This window comes from Semicossyphus pulcher, unplaced genomic scaffold (assembly GCF_022749685.1).
Source record: "Semicossyphus pulcher isolate SPU_LCO1_2020_fin unplaced genomic scaffold, fSemPul1.0.p SCAF_10, whole genome shotgun sequence".
NCBI lineage: Eukaryota > Metazoa > Chordata > Actinopteri > Labriformes > Labridae > Semicossyphus > Semicossyphus pulcher.
The window spans coordinates 11,415,330-11,431,112 of record NW_027211604.1 but is presented as its reverse complement, the minus strand read 5'-3'; the positions used below and the strand labels follow the sequence as shown (position 1 = coordinate 11,431,112).

General features: G+C 41.2%; 2 protein-coding genes across 2 annotated transcripts in view; both read left to right on the top strand.

Annotated features, from left to right (window-relative positions):
• LOC138597199 (ryanodine receptor 1-like) overlaps positions 1-2,424 on the top strand; it is a 46,025-nt gene extending 43,601 nt beyond the window's left edge. The window contains 8 exon segments of the mRNA XM_069668770.1: positions 32-92; positions 199-345; positions 427-561; positions 643-799; positions 990-1,054; positions 1,138-1,238; positions 1,346-1,397; positions 1,487-2,424. Coding sequence (XP_069524871.1) covers positions 32-92; positions 199-345; positions 427-561; positions 643-799; positions 990-1,054; positions 1,138-1,238; positions 1,346-1,397; positions 1,487-1,582 — 814 coding nt within the window. The 3' untranslated portion in view covers positions 1,583-2,424.
• Positions 2,425-7,601: 5,177 nt separating this feature from the next.
• sms (spermine synthase) lies at positions 7,602-15,009 on the top strand. Its single transcript, XM_069670738.1, has 11 exons — positions 7,602-7,748; positions 8,777-8,897; positions 10,234-10,321; positions 10,796-10,860; positions 10,982-11,157; positions 11,325-11,479; positions 11,596-11,685; positions 12,977-13,091; positions 13,185-13,264; positions 13,659-13,774; positions 13,913-15,009. Exons 1-11 carry the CDS (start codon positions 7,703-7,705, stop codon positions 13,941-13,943), a joined length of 1,083 nt encoding a protein of 360 aa, XP_069526839.1. The 5' UTR covers positions 7,602-7,702; the 3' UTR covers positions 13,944-15,009.
• Positions 15,010-15,783: the final 774 nt, after the last annotated feature.

Sequence of the window (15,783 nt, the reverse complement as noted above, 5' to 3'; positions counted from 1 at the left end):
TATTAACCAGTGCTGTGATATTTGTTTTTAGGGTGACAGCCATTGACATCAAGTACCAAATCTGGAAGTTTGGCGTTGTGTTCACAGACGGTGTAAGCAAACCCATATTTACTTCTTTATGCAAAATACACTAAACTATACATGATCGCACCAATACCTCTAAGGACTGAAATAACCATGCTTGTTATCTCTCTGCAGACTTTCCTTTATCTCTGCTGGTACCTGATAATGTCTCTGCTTGGACACTACAACAACTTCTTCTTCGCCTGTCACCTGCTGGACATCGCCATGGGCGTCAAGACTCTGCGCACCATCCTGTCTTCAGTCACGCACAACGGCAAACAGGCAAGGGCAGGAAAAACTCCATAGCGTTCATTCAGCTTCAGTTGAAGTGTTCTAACTGTGTTTCCTCCTTGTGTGTGCTAGCTCATGATGACGGTGGGCTTGTTGGCAGTGGTGGTCTACCTTTACACCGTGGTCGCCTTCAATTTCTTCCGCAAGTTTTACAACAAGAGCGAGGATGAGGACGAGCCAGATATGAAATGTGACGACATGATGACTGTAAGGCACCATTGATCCGAAAGTACGTGCGCTTTAAGACGCACCGCCTCCCAAATGATGCGTGTTTTCTTTGCTTTTCAGTGTTACCTGTTCCACATGTACGTGGGCGTGCGTGCCGGCGGAGGCATTGGAGATGAGATCGAGGATCCAGCTGGAGATGAATACGAGCTTTATCGAGTGGTCTTTGATATAACCTTCTTCTTCTTCGTCATTGTCATCCTGCTGGCCATCATTCAGGGTAAAGAAGCTGCATTGTAGGACACTTTTCCAACATCATGTCATGCTCACGGGTGTTAAAATTTGGAGTGAACTAACAAGGAAAGGGAACGATGTGAGGAACTTTTGGAGACTTTCTTGAAGCTACAGGAAAGAGATTTTAAGGTGTGTTTAGCCACTATTTTAAACCCCTCTTCATAATGTCACTGTAGGTCTGATCATCGACGCCTTTGGAGAACTCAGAGACCAGCAAGAGCAGGTCAAGGAAGACATGGAGGTACAGTGTAACACTTTAATTTGACAGTTATACTTAATGTGTGCACACGTTTGCTTTAATACTCATCATTGATTTCTGTGCAGACCAAATGCTTCATATGTGGCATTGGAAGTGACTACTTTGATACAACGCCACACGGCTTTGAGACGCACACTTTCGATGAACACAACCTGGCCAATTACATGTGAGTGCACCTCCTCTGTCTTATGTGCATATGGTTTATATACATGTGTGTGCCTGTGTGTGTGTGTGTGTACAAATGAGAAATATTAACTTGCACATTTTTTTCAGGTTCTTCTTAATGTATCTTATCAACAAAGATGATACAGAGCACACAGGACAGGTCAGTCTGGATTCCTTCGTTACAGATTTTTTTAAGAGATTCAAACCGACGTCTTGGTGTCCTCTGACTTCTTGCATCCTCTGTTTCAGGAGTCGTACGTGTGGAAGATGTACCAGGAGCGTTCCTGGGACTTCTTCCCCGCTGGAGACTGTTTCAGGAAGCAATATGAGGATCAACTTTCCTAACAGAACAAGTACTTCACTCACACAGAGGGAGAAGAAACACTACTGAAGATTAACAACATAAACAATTCAGGAAATTGCCACTAAAGAGACACTTTTTATATACCGAAGTCCTTCCTGAAGTTACACTCATATATTTGATCACATATCAAACTCTTTCACTGATGTAGGGACATTGTTGGTTTCTATCAGTTACTTTGTATTTGTTGTTTTTTGATGATAAAAAACTGTTTATATCAGTGTGCCTAAGCAGTTGCCTCAACACAAGTTGCCTCTACTAACAAATACACACCAGAATGTAGTTCAGGAATTACGCTAGCCTCTCTGTCTTTTTTGTGATTGTGTCACATGAACATATTTATATGCAACAGTTAGTGTTTTTTCTGTGTTACTCAGATACTGTGGCATATGTGTTTTAAATTATTCTATTTATTGTTTTTCAAGATGTTAAATGAAATCTATGTTAGCTTCAGTGTATTGTGTTCATGGCATTATTATTGGCATAGTACTGTATTTGCCACATATGTGGCTGCAGTGTCCTGTCTGCGTACAGCTACATTTACAACCCTAATGAATTTTCCTGATATTTAACCATGTTGACAAAAAGGTTATAAGGCACTAAATCGCACGGGAAGATTTAGACGGTGAATTATAGCAGAAAGAATCCGAGCCCGAGCGCTAACCTGTGATAAAGTTATTACATAATAGAAGAAGACGGCCCAACAGTTGTTTTCTGTACCATCTGGATCTGAAGAGAGGGAACGAGTCCAAGAGGTTTAGTGAAACTGATTTACTTTTAATTCTCTGTATGTGAAACTGACATTAAAGAGGAACATTTAAAAGCACTTGAATCGTGTTGATGAGTCATTTTACACAGTAACTCCACACTGATGCTGCAGTTCGTGTGTAACATCCCATCGCAACATGCCTATACGCCGAGCCGTCGAACTGTTGCTGCGTGGAACATCCCAGCTGAATGGGGATTAAGGCAGAGCATTAAAACTCACATTGAGCCTCATGTGCTTTTCACCCATCCTGTCGGCAAACATTTCACTCTGAGCTTGTACGACAGGGCTGCATCGACTGTTAACATGAACGTCTCGGGGATCCACCATGGGGTGCTCAGGATGTACGGTGAGTTGATCCTCTTCATCACTGAACAGTCACCGTTACAGCTGGGGTCGCATTTAGAGAGGAGGAATGACTTTGTCTCTTTTAACGGGCTACAGGATGGATGTCCAGTTCTCCATAGATTTTATAGAGATGATGTTCCTCATCAAGCTTTTGGAAATGCTGTTCATGCTTATATATCGTGTTTGATTAAGAATGTTGTTGAATTTTAATTCTCCCTCATGAAGGTTTAATGATGCTGAATAATTGTTCAGTAGGGTGTATAGTCTGTGTTTTTAGAGTTGGCAATGCTCTGCAGTTAATGTCTGATTTTATCTGCTAAATCACCTTTAACCAAGTTATCAGTGGTTCTTTCAACTTTGTGTTATTTAAATATAAATATATAATGTTTATGAGAGCCACAGCTGTGTGAAAAACCCTGTAAAAGACATCATATCAAGCTGCAGCTGAAGTACAATAAAAGGTTAGGAACCCAGGCGACATCGCGTCCCATCTTCTCTCACCAGCTCTTATATTGTAATAATGTATGAGCTTTAATACAGCACGTTTCTTCCATGTGTTTTTTACTGTATGTTTATATTAAGATGAGATCCAGATGTGTGCGTGTGAATGTGGCAAACACCCTGATTGGTTGAGCCCTTCATCCACATCCCCTTGATCCTCCAACCACCTGACCGTCTCTAATCTGGTGGGATGATGGAATGAGTGTTCATGCTTTAATCCAGCTGTACACTGCTGCCACTGCTATCGGGATCACCGTGACCACGCTTAATATTGTCAATAAGCTTTTGGTGTTGGGTTATGATTAGAAATGCTCATCATGCCTGTTTTTGTTTTTTCTCTCATCCAGGTGGATTTATTTTCAAACAGTGGAAAAAAAGGTTTCTGCTGCTGACAGCTGAGGGCAGCCTGCTGGTGTGCCATGATGCCTCGTCTCCCCCTGACCAGCTGGTTCAGTTGCAGGGCGGTTGTGAGTCAATTGTGGAGGGAAAGGAGATCCTTGACCTGCCTAAGCTACCCTCAGGCGGACAGAGGGATTGCTGCTTTGCTCTGATCCTCCCCCAGAATAAATACCTGCTGCTGATCACTGAAACATCTGCAGAATGCAGGTCTGGTGCTTCCACTAATCAATACTTTCCATTTCTTGCATTCAACTACAGTTTTATGGTGCTGCCATTTACACACTTAAAACCAGTGACGTTGGGGAATAGTTCCAGTGTTTTGGAATAAATAGACTTGAGGGTCAAAACAGGGAAACAGCTCCAAGCCTAGCTACACTGTAGAGTCAAAACCACAACAGGAGAGCACAGAAGGTCACAGGTCCTAGCCAATGGTAGCGTTCCAATCTCCTCATCAAACTCTCACTAAGATAGCTAAATTTCCTAAAATACTTGAAAAAAATGTTTTAATTTGGCTCATCTTTTGCCCGTCTTACTTGCTTTCCTGTTTTTTACATTTTACAAGAAACTGACAACAAGGAATTTACAATTCCTGCTAACACCCGAAACATTCCTGCTCATCCCCCACCACTTACAGCCATACCAGCATAGTCCTAGTGTGAGGCAGAACGAGTCACAAATACTACACCTTACATGCCTGCAGCCCAGTAATTTCACTGGTATGTCTTGTCACAGATGTTTATCTCGATGTATGGTTTGTGTGTTGGTAATCACAGAGTCCTTTTCATCTCTTTTAGTCAATGGGTCAATACGCTGAAAAAGGTCAAAAAGGTGAGTAAATATAACGAATATATTACCTACTGTGTTGATTTGTAAAATGTTTATATTTAACTAGATAAGTTAGCCATGCTAGCTGCTCTTGTTGTGTCTGATAAGATGAAGGCCTGGGCCAGATGAGAGGCCTTGACCCCCTTGGCAACCTCTAATCAAAAATGCTTCTGAAAAATAGTAGTAGTCTTCAGAGTAGGAAACAGCTGACTGGCAGGATCTGATGCAATCAAGAGTTTATTGAGGTATTGAAAACTACAACACTCTCAGAGTCTCTCGGGATAGACGGATATTGTTCTGCAGATTCCCATGTTAAATACTAAACAGCGCCTCCTGTTTTCATGGTAATTCAACATAATTTTAAAAGTATCTTACCTATTAATGAATTATTTATAACTGTGTCAGGTTCAGACTGGATCTTCTAGAACTTTCTACCTAATGGGGTCATACAAGGACAGGTGCAAATTGTATGGAAATACCTCTTCTATCGGTGTCTTTCGGGACTGCAACTGAAATTCTTATGGAAATCATGTGTACCTGACACAGTTATCTCTGAGTGCAAGGCAGTCACTAAAAGTAGTCATTGAAGGCCTTAAAGAATGTAGAAGCGTATCATCTTACAAGCACTCTGTTTCTAAGAAGTAAACAATACATGTTTTTCACTCAGGTTACATAATTTTTCACACTCCAGATTAATATGGTTTTCTAAAATTCCTCAACACTCTGTAAGACAGCGCATCAACGACTAAAGTAAGCCAACCCACATTTTTTTCCTCAACAGCATGCTTATTTTGTTTCCTACAGAGTGTCTCATCACCTCTCAGTCCATGTCAGAGACATCAGGTTTTACCACCACACATTAACCTCAAAGATTTGGTGCCTGAGCAAATCCTGGACAAAGATCCACCAACTCCACCGGTCAGCGACACAGAGGCCCCCTCTCCAGGGCCCATGACTTGTGCTTCCCCGAGGGAGAAAGGTGAGTTAAGAGTGTCTCCTTTTCTGGCAATTTTTCAATAAACTTATCAGGTTTAATCAAGCAAGTTAGCATTTTCTCTGTGAGCCCCGTCAGATTTTGTTCAATTTGTATAACAAAGTCCTTTAAAACATGTTTTTCCATTAAATCCAACAGGCAGGAATTCTCCCCGTTCCAAGAATTTCAAAGGACCTGCATATTCAGTAGGCTGTCTGCGCCATGGCACTATCAGCAACGCCCAAACAGCGAAGGCGGTTTATTTGCTGATGGGTGGGGCTGCTGCTTCCTCTGCCATGGGGTACCTCGGCACGTGTTCGCTCACTAATCTTGAAGCCAAAGGTCCTGACATGCCCCTCACCACAGATTTCTCTGGCATGGGACCAGCAGGAGCATACCACACCTGCGGCCCCGCCCTCGACTCCCCGCACTATAACAGCTTTGACTTTGAAGTGGCAGACTCTGATTTCGATGCTTTTGATTGTGGTGCGTTTACTTTCTAATGATGTGCTGGGAGGAGGCTTTGGATAGTGATGGTCAGCTTAAATGATGCTGAGAACTTACAGGATACTGCATATAATTTGTCATAGAGACAGAACTGTATGAATGCCGGATAAACATTACTGTAAACCTTTAATACCTTTTTTGTTGTTGTCATGACGTCATCAGAAACTCTGACATATCATCACCTTTTAAGCTTATACACAAAATGTATTTACACATTCTGCAGTCTCGGAGCAAGAAAACATTTTATATTGAGTCGTGTTTGTGACACAGATTCACTTTCTTTAAGCTCTGTTTTTGGTCTCCACCTGTTTTTTCTATGTTCACCAGGTAGTTGCTCACTTTGTCTGTCCTGTTTGGTGCTCTGCTGGTAGTGTACTCGACGCAATTATGTTACTCCAACTTGGTAGTGAGGCTTTTTCAATACTTACCATGTGATTTTGAATTATTTGGTATATACTGTGACACCTACTTTTGTGATATGAGCTCTGTAACAAGTTTAGCAAAAATCATTTTGTGCTTATTTCCATCCCTTATATGTGCACTATTTGTCACAATATTTACATTATCAACACTTTCAGTGAGTGTGACTGTGATAAGAATATTTGTTGATGATGATGGATGATGGGAAATGGCAACATGATACACTTCTACACTGCTGTAGGAGTGTCGTGCATATTTTAAATACACTGAACGGATTAAAATAGATCTGCATCAGATTTTTCATTTAGTTTCAGTTACCCTCTGGCAGTGGACAATCGAACCTACAAGGGCTCTTTGGGATCTCCCATCACACACGTGCATGTCCTGTGTTACTGATACTGCTTTTTATCTATGTTGGGTTTAAAAAAGAAAAAGGTCATGTTACGTCTACTGTATCTGAGCCAATTACACTTGTATGAATAAAACTGACATATGTAAATAAGTCAGTCTTACTTGCTTTTCTTCCATGTACACAATGCAAAACATAAACCAAAAAAAGCTCAGAAATTGTGTAATGTACCCAACTACCTCTGTGGTCATTTTACATGCAGGATAGGTGTTACTAAGTAAATACAGGCAAAAATATATTTTGCTTTGCCCCTATGTTTGCCGTTTATGATGTGCACTTCAATGGAGGCTGCCTTTTCATCAGACAACTGCTTCTTCATAAAGTCAGGGTATATGGTTTTGCTTTACTTATCAAGTAGAACTGTCGCCTTTTAGTGGCATTGTTTTGAACTATCTCTAGGTGGTCAGAAATGTTTGATTTCTTGTCTGTCTCGAACGCAGCATCAGTCAGTGGGCCCACGTGGCCACCCCACTCAAAAAAAGAATGGACACGCCACTGGTTTCAGATCTAATTTACCAGTTCAAGATCAAACAGTGAAAAAAAAAGAAACTAAAACAGATGCCCAATTATAACATCACTTTGAAGCCTATGTACCATGAGTGGCTTGTTTGTATTAAATTCTTTAGAATTGGTTATATAACAAAATGTAAAAGTTGGTAAATGAGAAAAAGATTTTACCCAGTTCATCTCTGTACTGTAAAACCTTGTCACTTCTCCGCATAGCGCGCCTGTGCAAAAACAGCGGAGGAACATTTCTCTCTTGCCTCATGTTTACTCTCTGCACTGTCACCGCACACCCCTCTGGTACCACCGTAGCCACGCCTGGTTGGGTATAGTGTAGTGGGAAGTGGTAGCAGCAGTTGTAGCAGCAGTGGTAGCAGGGCCCTCCCTCTGTCTCTGCAGATAAATACTCGCAGCCTGTCTATTCCAGGCATGGATGACGGTTGCACTCAGACATGGCACTGCGACATTATACTCTCGACTTCAGCCTCGCTACGGCAGGTAAAAATGAGCGCGACGAGCGGACTAATATAGCCAATGCATTCAGGATACAGTCACTGCATCAGGGCTGCATGCTAGCTAGCTGGCTAGCCTGCTAACATCAACCTGCTAGTCTGTCACTGCCCTTCAGAACAGTAACGCTTTATTGATTTGGATGAAACATGGCTGATTGTGGCAAATACATGTATGTTTTTTGACGTGTTTGGGTGTAAAGCTGAAAGTTTTCTATGTAAAATATTTGGTTTTAATGTCATTTGCATAGCCGTTAGTTGTTAGACGTTACAGTTTTTTTAAACTTGTCTGTTCAGTCCCATTGCTATGGAGAGCGGCTCAATACCTCTTTAGCTAACAATGCAAACACAGTTATATTCGTTCCAGGGTTGTCGCACAGGAAGTGACATATCTTCCACCATTTTTGTAGTTGTAGGTGTTGAAATCGGACCTTAAAAGGCGAGTGTAGGGCTGATGCTGTGACCAGCATCTACCCACTTTGTCACTTATAATAAAGTATGTGACTATTTATGATAATAGAAAATAAACAAGTAGATTAGATTAAATGAGATAAAACTTAATTAATCCCAAAGAAAATGTTACTGCCAGACTCAAAGTTTAATCTAAAAGGCAACTTCACACACCAAGTCCCAGATTGCTCGAAAATACAGGATCAAAATAAGAATAACCCAACAGAGTGTCAAATATAAGTGAAATATAAAGAGTATAAAAGGTAGGTCTTGAATTGTAAAATGTTGATACCTGCAGCTGTTACATACAGTAGGTGCAATTATTAATTTACCTAATGTTATGGAGGTATCAAGTAAAAATAAACATAGAAAATAAGAGTCCTGACAATATAATTCTGACATTTCTGTTTAAGATACCTCTGAATTTGCTCTTATGCATTACTTGAATTGGGCTTTGAGGATTTTTAAATCGTCAGGTTGCTACTTTGTAGATTATCTGAGCACTTCTTGGCAGCACTGTATAGATGGTATAACATATGTTCATTGTTTCATCCTCTCTTTTCCCAGTTGACTCTGCTTCGACAGTTCCTGGTCTACTGTCCATATTTCATGAGCAGGAAATGACAGAGACTATCCATGACACAAGTGGGCATGGATACCTTGCTACATTTGTCGGCAAGAATGGCCGGTAAGAGCATTATTTGGTTGTTGCATAATTATCTTTGACGAACAGAAGCTTTGTGTTTTCTCTTTGGTCTGTGGTAAAGATGCAAGAAATGAAGAAACTTAACTTTGATTATTTTGATATAATGTGAAGTGACACTTCATATGGCGTCTTTTGTTTACCAAATAGAACCGTGCAGTGTTTCCAATTTCTTGTGAGGAAGACAGGGCTCTTTATTGTGGTTGTTTTAATTATGACTCACTATTCTGTGGAAACTGTTGGAGCAGGAACTTTTTGGCTGTCTGTCGGAACAAACAGATGTTAGAGGTTGACTTAACAATTACAATCTCAGGGTTACATAACTACTAAAAGCACTGAATAAACAGCAAACAATGACAATAATAGCTTTAGCTTTATTTATGTAGCACCTTTAAAAAAAAGAGTTTACAAAGTGTTTTGACAGCCAAGCAAAGCAAATCACAAAACCAGCAGATCACACAAAAAAAGCAAAGCACAAACCCAATAGGCAACAGGAGAACCCACACAACATGGCCAGACACAAGACCAAGGGGACAAAGCAGGTAGAAGTATAAACAGTGAATAAAATAAAATAACTAAGCGATAAAAGAAAGGAAATAAAGCAATAAAGAGAAATAAAAGCTGTGAAAGCAATAAAAGAGATAAAAGCCAGTAGAGGCAATAAAAACAATAAAAGAGCTCAAAGCTATTTTAATGCATTATGGGGAAAAAAATATGATTGGAATCCAAAATCTGAAAAACAAATGCCTATCTTCTCAATCAAACAAAAATATCTGAACAGTCGAATATTCCTGTCCAGCTCTAATATAAATCTAACAATACAGAATGAATCTGTTTCCCAGTGCCAACATGGTGGCGAACTGGTGCTGCTATTTCATGTCTGTTAAGTACAGATAACTTCATGTGTATGACTTGACGAATACACAGAGCAGAGGCATCCTGCATGAGTGACATTCATTCGTGGACAACTGCAATGCTCCCAGTTATGAAATGACAAACTTTGAGTTTATCCTCTGAACTGTGGACAGACTCTGTATGTAGAGATACACCCTTCTAGTACCGGTGATTGTGTCTCTTTGTGATCTACTATCCCAATCATGATCTGGGTATTTGAGCATCCCAGTTACAGTTCGTACTGCAGCTCACAGAGTGGATGTAAAGGTTTACTCAGTGATAAAACTTTTAGACCTTTTACATCCACCTTGTAAACACACAGGGTGCGACCTTAGACTTTAGATTTGGGGTGCAGCATCAATTCAGCTAAATAACACTTTCTCTCACTTTATTTCTGTGTGTGCATCTCTTTATCTGTATTTCACAGGGTGGCTATTCTGCGTGTGCACTCCCAGGGGTTGATCACCATTGATCTGCAGTGTTATGAAGAGGATAACATTGCACAACTAGACAATGTAGGTGATTTAAAAATACATGCACAATCCTTTATTTGTTACCTTAAAGCCGAAACACACAGGAAGTCCCACAGTGCTGCGTGTCTCGTGATTTTACTAAGTATTGAGCTCCTCAGAGGATATAAAAGCTTATAAAAGGTTAACCACCTTGTTCTGTTTCCCGGAGATATAAAAATGCCTGCCAAAACGTTTGCACACACATGATGAAAGCAGTGTTTTAAATAGCGTTTGGATGTGTGACAGACACGTAAGAGGAGGGCGAGTGGCCAACATGATTGTCTGAACATGCCTCCGGCGCTCACACATGCACTTTCCCACCAACACATTTACTCCAGAATACAATAGAAGCAGCAGTAGATACAAACAATATGTCTGCTGCATTGTTTACTGAGTGTTTCGGCTAAATAGGAAACTATCCCACTCTTTACAAGAATTATTGTGCACTTGTTTTGACTCTGAGTTGTTTGTCCACAGCTTTTAAATGCACTGGAAAAGAAGCTAAAAGCTCTCTTAAATGGCAATATTACAAGGATTAAAAGGTAAGTGTCTCAAAGGTCATGAATTTGATCTTCTTGTTGGACGATAATCAGCGTATTTCACTCAGCTCACATGGTACACTCATGTTGATTCATCTCTTAATGTACGAACATTCACCCCCAGACTCCCAGCCCTCGTACGAGGAGCGACGGTGGACCGCTATTGGCCCACAGCTGACGGCAGGCTGATGGAGTATGACATTGACCGGGTGGTTTACGAAGAAGATTCTGCTTACCAAAACATAAAAATATTGCACTCGAAGCAGTTTGGAAATATTCTAGTTCTCAACGGAGACGTTAGTAAGTGCATACAGCGCTACAGCACACAGCGTGTTTGACATTTCAAGGCACAGGATACAGTCGGTGTGTTAATGTGACATGATAAGACTTCCACCAGTAAAGCTGTTTATTGTATCTTTTTGTATTATTTATAAGAATCGATTAATTGTTTTTGTGTTACCTTGCAGACCTGGCAGAGAGCGACTTGGCGTACACCCGAGCCATCATCGGTAGTGGAAAAGAGGATTATGCAGGAAAGGAGGTGCTAATATTAGGAGGAGGTGACGGAGGCATCCTGGCTGAGGTGGTCAAACAAAAACCAAAGATGATCACCATGTTGGAAATATCCTTTATTGCTTCAGCTCTGCTGCATTATTCCTGCATTGCTACTTTTTCTTATCCTGAAAATGTCGTTTATAACTGAGCCTCTGATTGATCGTTCCTTAACAAAGTTCATACATCGACCAGAAGGTGATAGACGGGTGCAAAACACACATGAGAGTAACATGTGGAAACATCCTTGACAACCTAAAGGGAGACTGTTACCAAGTAAGTACAGATTAATTCATATTGTGCTACTGCGGCACGTCTCTTTCGTTTCACTGAGCCTAGGATTGGAGATCCAGAATAGCCAGTATTACAGCGCTGCGTATCAACATACTGAGTTTAATGCACCCTGTGAGGTTTTCTAGTAAGAGCAGAGGTTATGTTTATATGTAGTGTTACTCACTAAAAGATTTAGTATGAATCCTTGAGGTTAAACAAAAAGAAACCGGGCCTATTTAGTGAAAAATAAGCTCCTCAGAAAACCTTTAACTCTCTGTTTATCAGTCCAGCTTTAACTCAACTGTCACTTAATTTAGGACTCTTTTGTCCCAGTTAGGATCCTGTAGGAGTGATGACTCAAGTATATTTGATATATATTTATCACCTAATTCATGTGGGGTTTTTTATCCGTCAAAAAGATCGACATCCACTATTGATTCACTTGCTGGACGCTCGTTCATCACGTTCTGTCTCTCCCATACCTGCAGCAGCACCTCCCACATGCTCATCAGATAACACACACGCGCACATTCGCTATTACGTCCCTCCTGTAAATGACTGAGGTGCGACGTTTTCTGTTAAATACTGACCTTCAAGATTTTCAGTGCAGCTGTGTAGCGTCGGTCTCATTAGTCGGGTTTGATCGTTTGGACACGTAACAACAAGCCTCCTTAATGTTGTTGTATTTTGTTGGCCGACTTTGTAAAACGTGCAGCTCATGATGAATGTAAACCGGTCAGACAAGCAGAAGGAGCTGCTGTGTGCAGGTATAGCAGGTTAAGGTGTGCGGGGAGAAATAACTGAAGAGGAGCGAGGTGAGCAGATTAAAGTAGGTTTGTGAACAAACACTAACATGCGGTGGAGAAGAATGAAGCACAGTTATAAAAGAACTACGATATAACTTTCTTTAAACAGGGTGACATATTGTTCGCTTCAATCCCCCCTTCCCCCGGCTTCACTCGCCCTGCATGTTCCTGAGTATTTCCTGCTGCGTTCACACATCGGCCGACCCAGTCTTTCTCCCAACATGACACTAGGTCGCTGGCCGTTTTGGGGTCAACAAATTGTCCGTTTGCGTTCACACGTGCCCAGGTAAAGTCAGGACATGTTCAGGAGTGCAGTGCATGTGTGACAAGGGCTCTAGTAATCCGGCCCCAGGGGAAGGACCACTTCCAAAACATTACTCAATTTGAGATAAGAAAAAGAGAGGCGTGAATCTTAAATATTCTTGTCTTCAGAAATCCAACGGAACGGAACTTAAGAGGAAAAATTCTTCTTCTCTCCTGCCTTCCAGATACTAGTTGAGGACTGTGTCCCCGTGCTGAAGAAGTATGTCCAGGAGGGAAGGACATTCGATTATGTAATTAATGACCTCACTGCAGTCCCAATATCCACGGAGCCAGAAGAAGGTTTTTGTCTACATATATAATGTTTAATACCATGAATACATTACAGATGTCACTGTTTGTTACCTGTGTGTGAACCTGTCTTACTGCTTGTAGACTCTACATGGGAGTTCCTGCGTCTCATCTTAGATCTGTCAATAAAAGTCCTGCATCCTACTGGAAAATATTTCACACAGGTGAGTCTTGTACTCCTCTAGCTTACTGAGTATATGCAGAGTGTAGATTAATATTGACAATAATAAAATATCAGATTCATATTTGTTCAATATTAGTTAAATCAACTGAGATGAATCAAAGGTCAGATTGGATCAGTTCTCTGATTTAACCTGATTTTAATCTTTGGTTTCCTGCTTCCTTTATTTGATGTACTTCCTGTTGAAGTAGAGATCGGCAGTTTAATTTGATTGGAGGGATGAACAGGGTTTCATGATCAGCTAACGGAGAGAAGTTTCGTTGGGGCTTAACATTTGAATTTCTGTCTCCACTTTTAACCTTTTCATTGGGGTTGTAAAGCTGAATATGAGCTTTGATGTATGTTGTGACCCTCTTTCTTTCTACTACAACCACCAGGGGAACAGCGTGAATCTGACAGAGGCACTGAGTCTGTATGAGGAGCAGCTGGGAAAGCTCTCGTGCCCCGTGGACTTCTCCAAAGAGGTGGTGTGTGTGCCCTCCTACCTGGAGCTGTATCCTTCCATCACATCTGAGGGTTTTAGTGCAATAATATTGATGATATTGGTGATTTCCATATTTCACTTATTGTGTGCATTAATTCACATACAAACTAAACCAAATGTGTGCGATCCTTAACTGCAGTGTGTCAGATGGGTTTTCTACACTGTGTGGAAGAAGTAAAGGGCTCCAGTTTTCTCTGCTCGATTCCCCAGCGGCTGGAATGTGAAAGCTCCTCCCGTTTCTGCTGTAGCCTCGAAGGTGTGTTCAGACTGAATCAGGCAATCATTATTAGAGGCAATTAAAAAGTTTGGATCAATATTTGTTTCAGGTATGTTTGCTTAAAGAAGGAGTGGGTGTGTGTTGAAATATATCTAGACATAATGAGCTACAGCTGACGTGTGTGCTGTAATTGGCTGTTTTAGTTAATGATCTTGGACTGTAAACACTCCAGGAGTCATGTGAATGTGAATAATTCACAATGGGAACAGTTTGCATTCAGTCTGAACACGTCTTTAAGGCCACAAAGACAGTTTTATTCTCCTGTCTCTTTTAACCCCATCCTCCCCTCATCTTCCCTCTCTCTCTCTCTTTCCGTTTTAGTTGTGTTTTACAATTGTTTGCTACAACTTCTCGGTTGTATTTCGATTGTGTTACTTGATTTGGAATGTCCATTTGCATGTACGTTGAAGGAACTGTTAGATGTTTGAACATCGGTTTGATACACTGATGACGTGGTGTAACTCCTCTCACAGCAGGCGCGTGCTCTTGTTTTCTTTAGGTTTACTTTGTACTCGGGGCTCAGACGGCGTGATAGGCTCAGCACAGCTGAAGTTGCTTTTTAAGCTCTGTTTTTGTTTCTGTCTCTCAAATGTGATTTGATTCCTTCAGGTTGTATCAAGGCAATGTGACCGTGTCCAGTGAGACTTGTGCGTTTGAGTCCACATGTGTTTTAAAAGGGAAACGATTCCACCACTTTAATGCCACCCCTGTGCTTGTGCTGTTTATATGTTTTATTAGCACCTTTGGTTTCTCCTGATATATTTTAAGTTTTTTTTAAAGCTGTATTAGGTGCATGTAAAGGACGGTGAATGTAGCTTGCATATACAGTACACAGCACGTTTACGTGTGATAAACTCTGTGGGACTAAGTTACATTTATTTATTCTATATAATTTCACCAAATGCTGTTCTGTCCCACTGAGATCATTTTGTAACCATCACAATTAAAGTGTTTTGGGGGAAAAGTGCCTGACGTTTTTTATTTTTATAATTAATTCAGCTGAATAAAAGTCAAGGGTCCTCTTTGGTAATTTAGGAGAGCATGTCAGTTAGCGGCTGCACAGTGGTTAGCGCTGTCGCCTCACAGCTAGAAGGCTCCTAGTTCGAACCCCGGTTCGCATGAAGCGGGCCTTTCAGTGTGGAGTTTGCATGTTCTCTCTGCGCATGCGCGGGTTCCCTCCAGGTACTCCGGCTTCCTCCCACAGTCCAAAGACGTGCCGTGTTCGAAAGGCCATACTACACTAGCAGTTCGTACTGATTTGGCCAAAATGTAGTGCGCAGTATGTCAACAAAAGTTAAATGCGCAGTATGCCAAAAATAGATGTACTGATTCGGAGAAAATCTCTAGTATGCATTGGACCAGTCTACCTCGCCTACTGTATCCCACAACAGCAGCAGCATTCCAAGGGGGCGCTATAGGTAAAAAAGGTTATTGTTTACTTCCGCCTGGCGTAGCAAGCTGCAAAATGTATTTGAAGAACTTTTCCATACTTCATACTTCCGCCGAACGCAGTATGCCCCCCCGTGACCCTGAACAGGATAAGTGGAATAGATAATCGATGTCAGTTAGCAAGAACAAAGTGTTGTGGATGGAGAGATGGTGCACAGATGCACACATATTTTCCATGATCAGGTGTTTCCGTGTATGGGCGAGTACAGACTGTTAAATCGGCCTCTCCCTAATTATTGTTGTGATGTGAAAGTCAGGCGTTTGTCACAGAAGACATTTTGACATGTTATGA

Bases quoted from the DNA above. Each gene is read 5' to 3' on its own strand.
- sms (XM_069670738.1), top strand. From the start codon at position 7,703: ATGGCACTGCGACATTATACTCTCGACTTCAGCCTCGCTACGGCAG. The intron at 7,749-8,776 runs GTAAAAATGAGC...CTCTTTTCCCAG, and splicing joins CTTCAGCCTCGCTACGGCAG to TTGACTCTGCTTCGACAGTT. The intron at 10,322-10,795 runs GTAGGTGATTTA...GTTTGTCCACAG, and splicing joins ACATTGCACAACTAGACAAT to CTTTTAAATGCACTGGAAAA.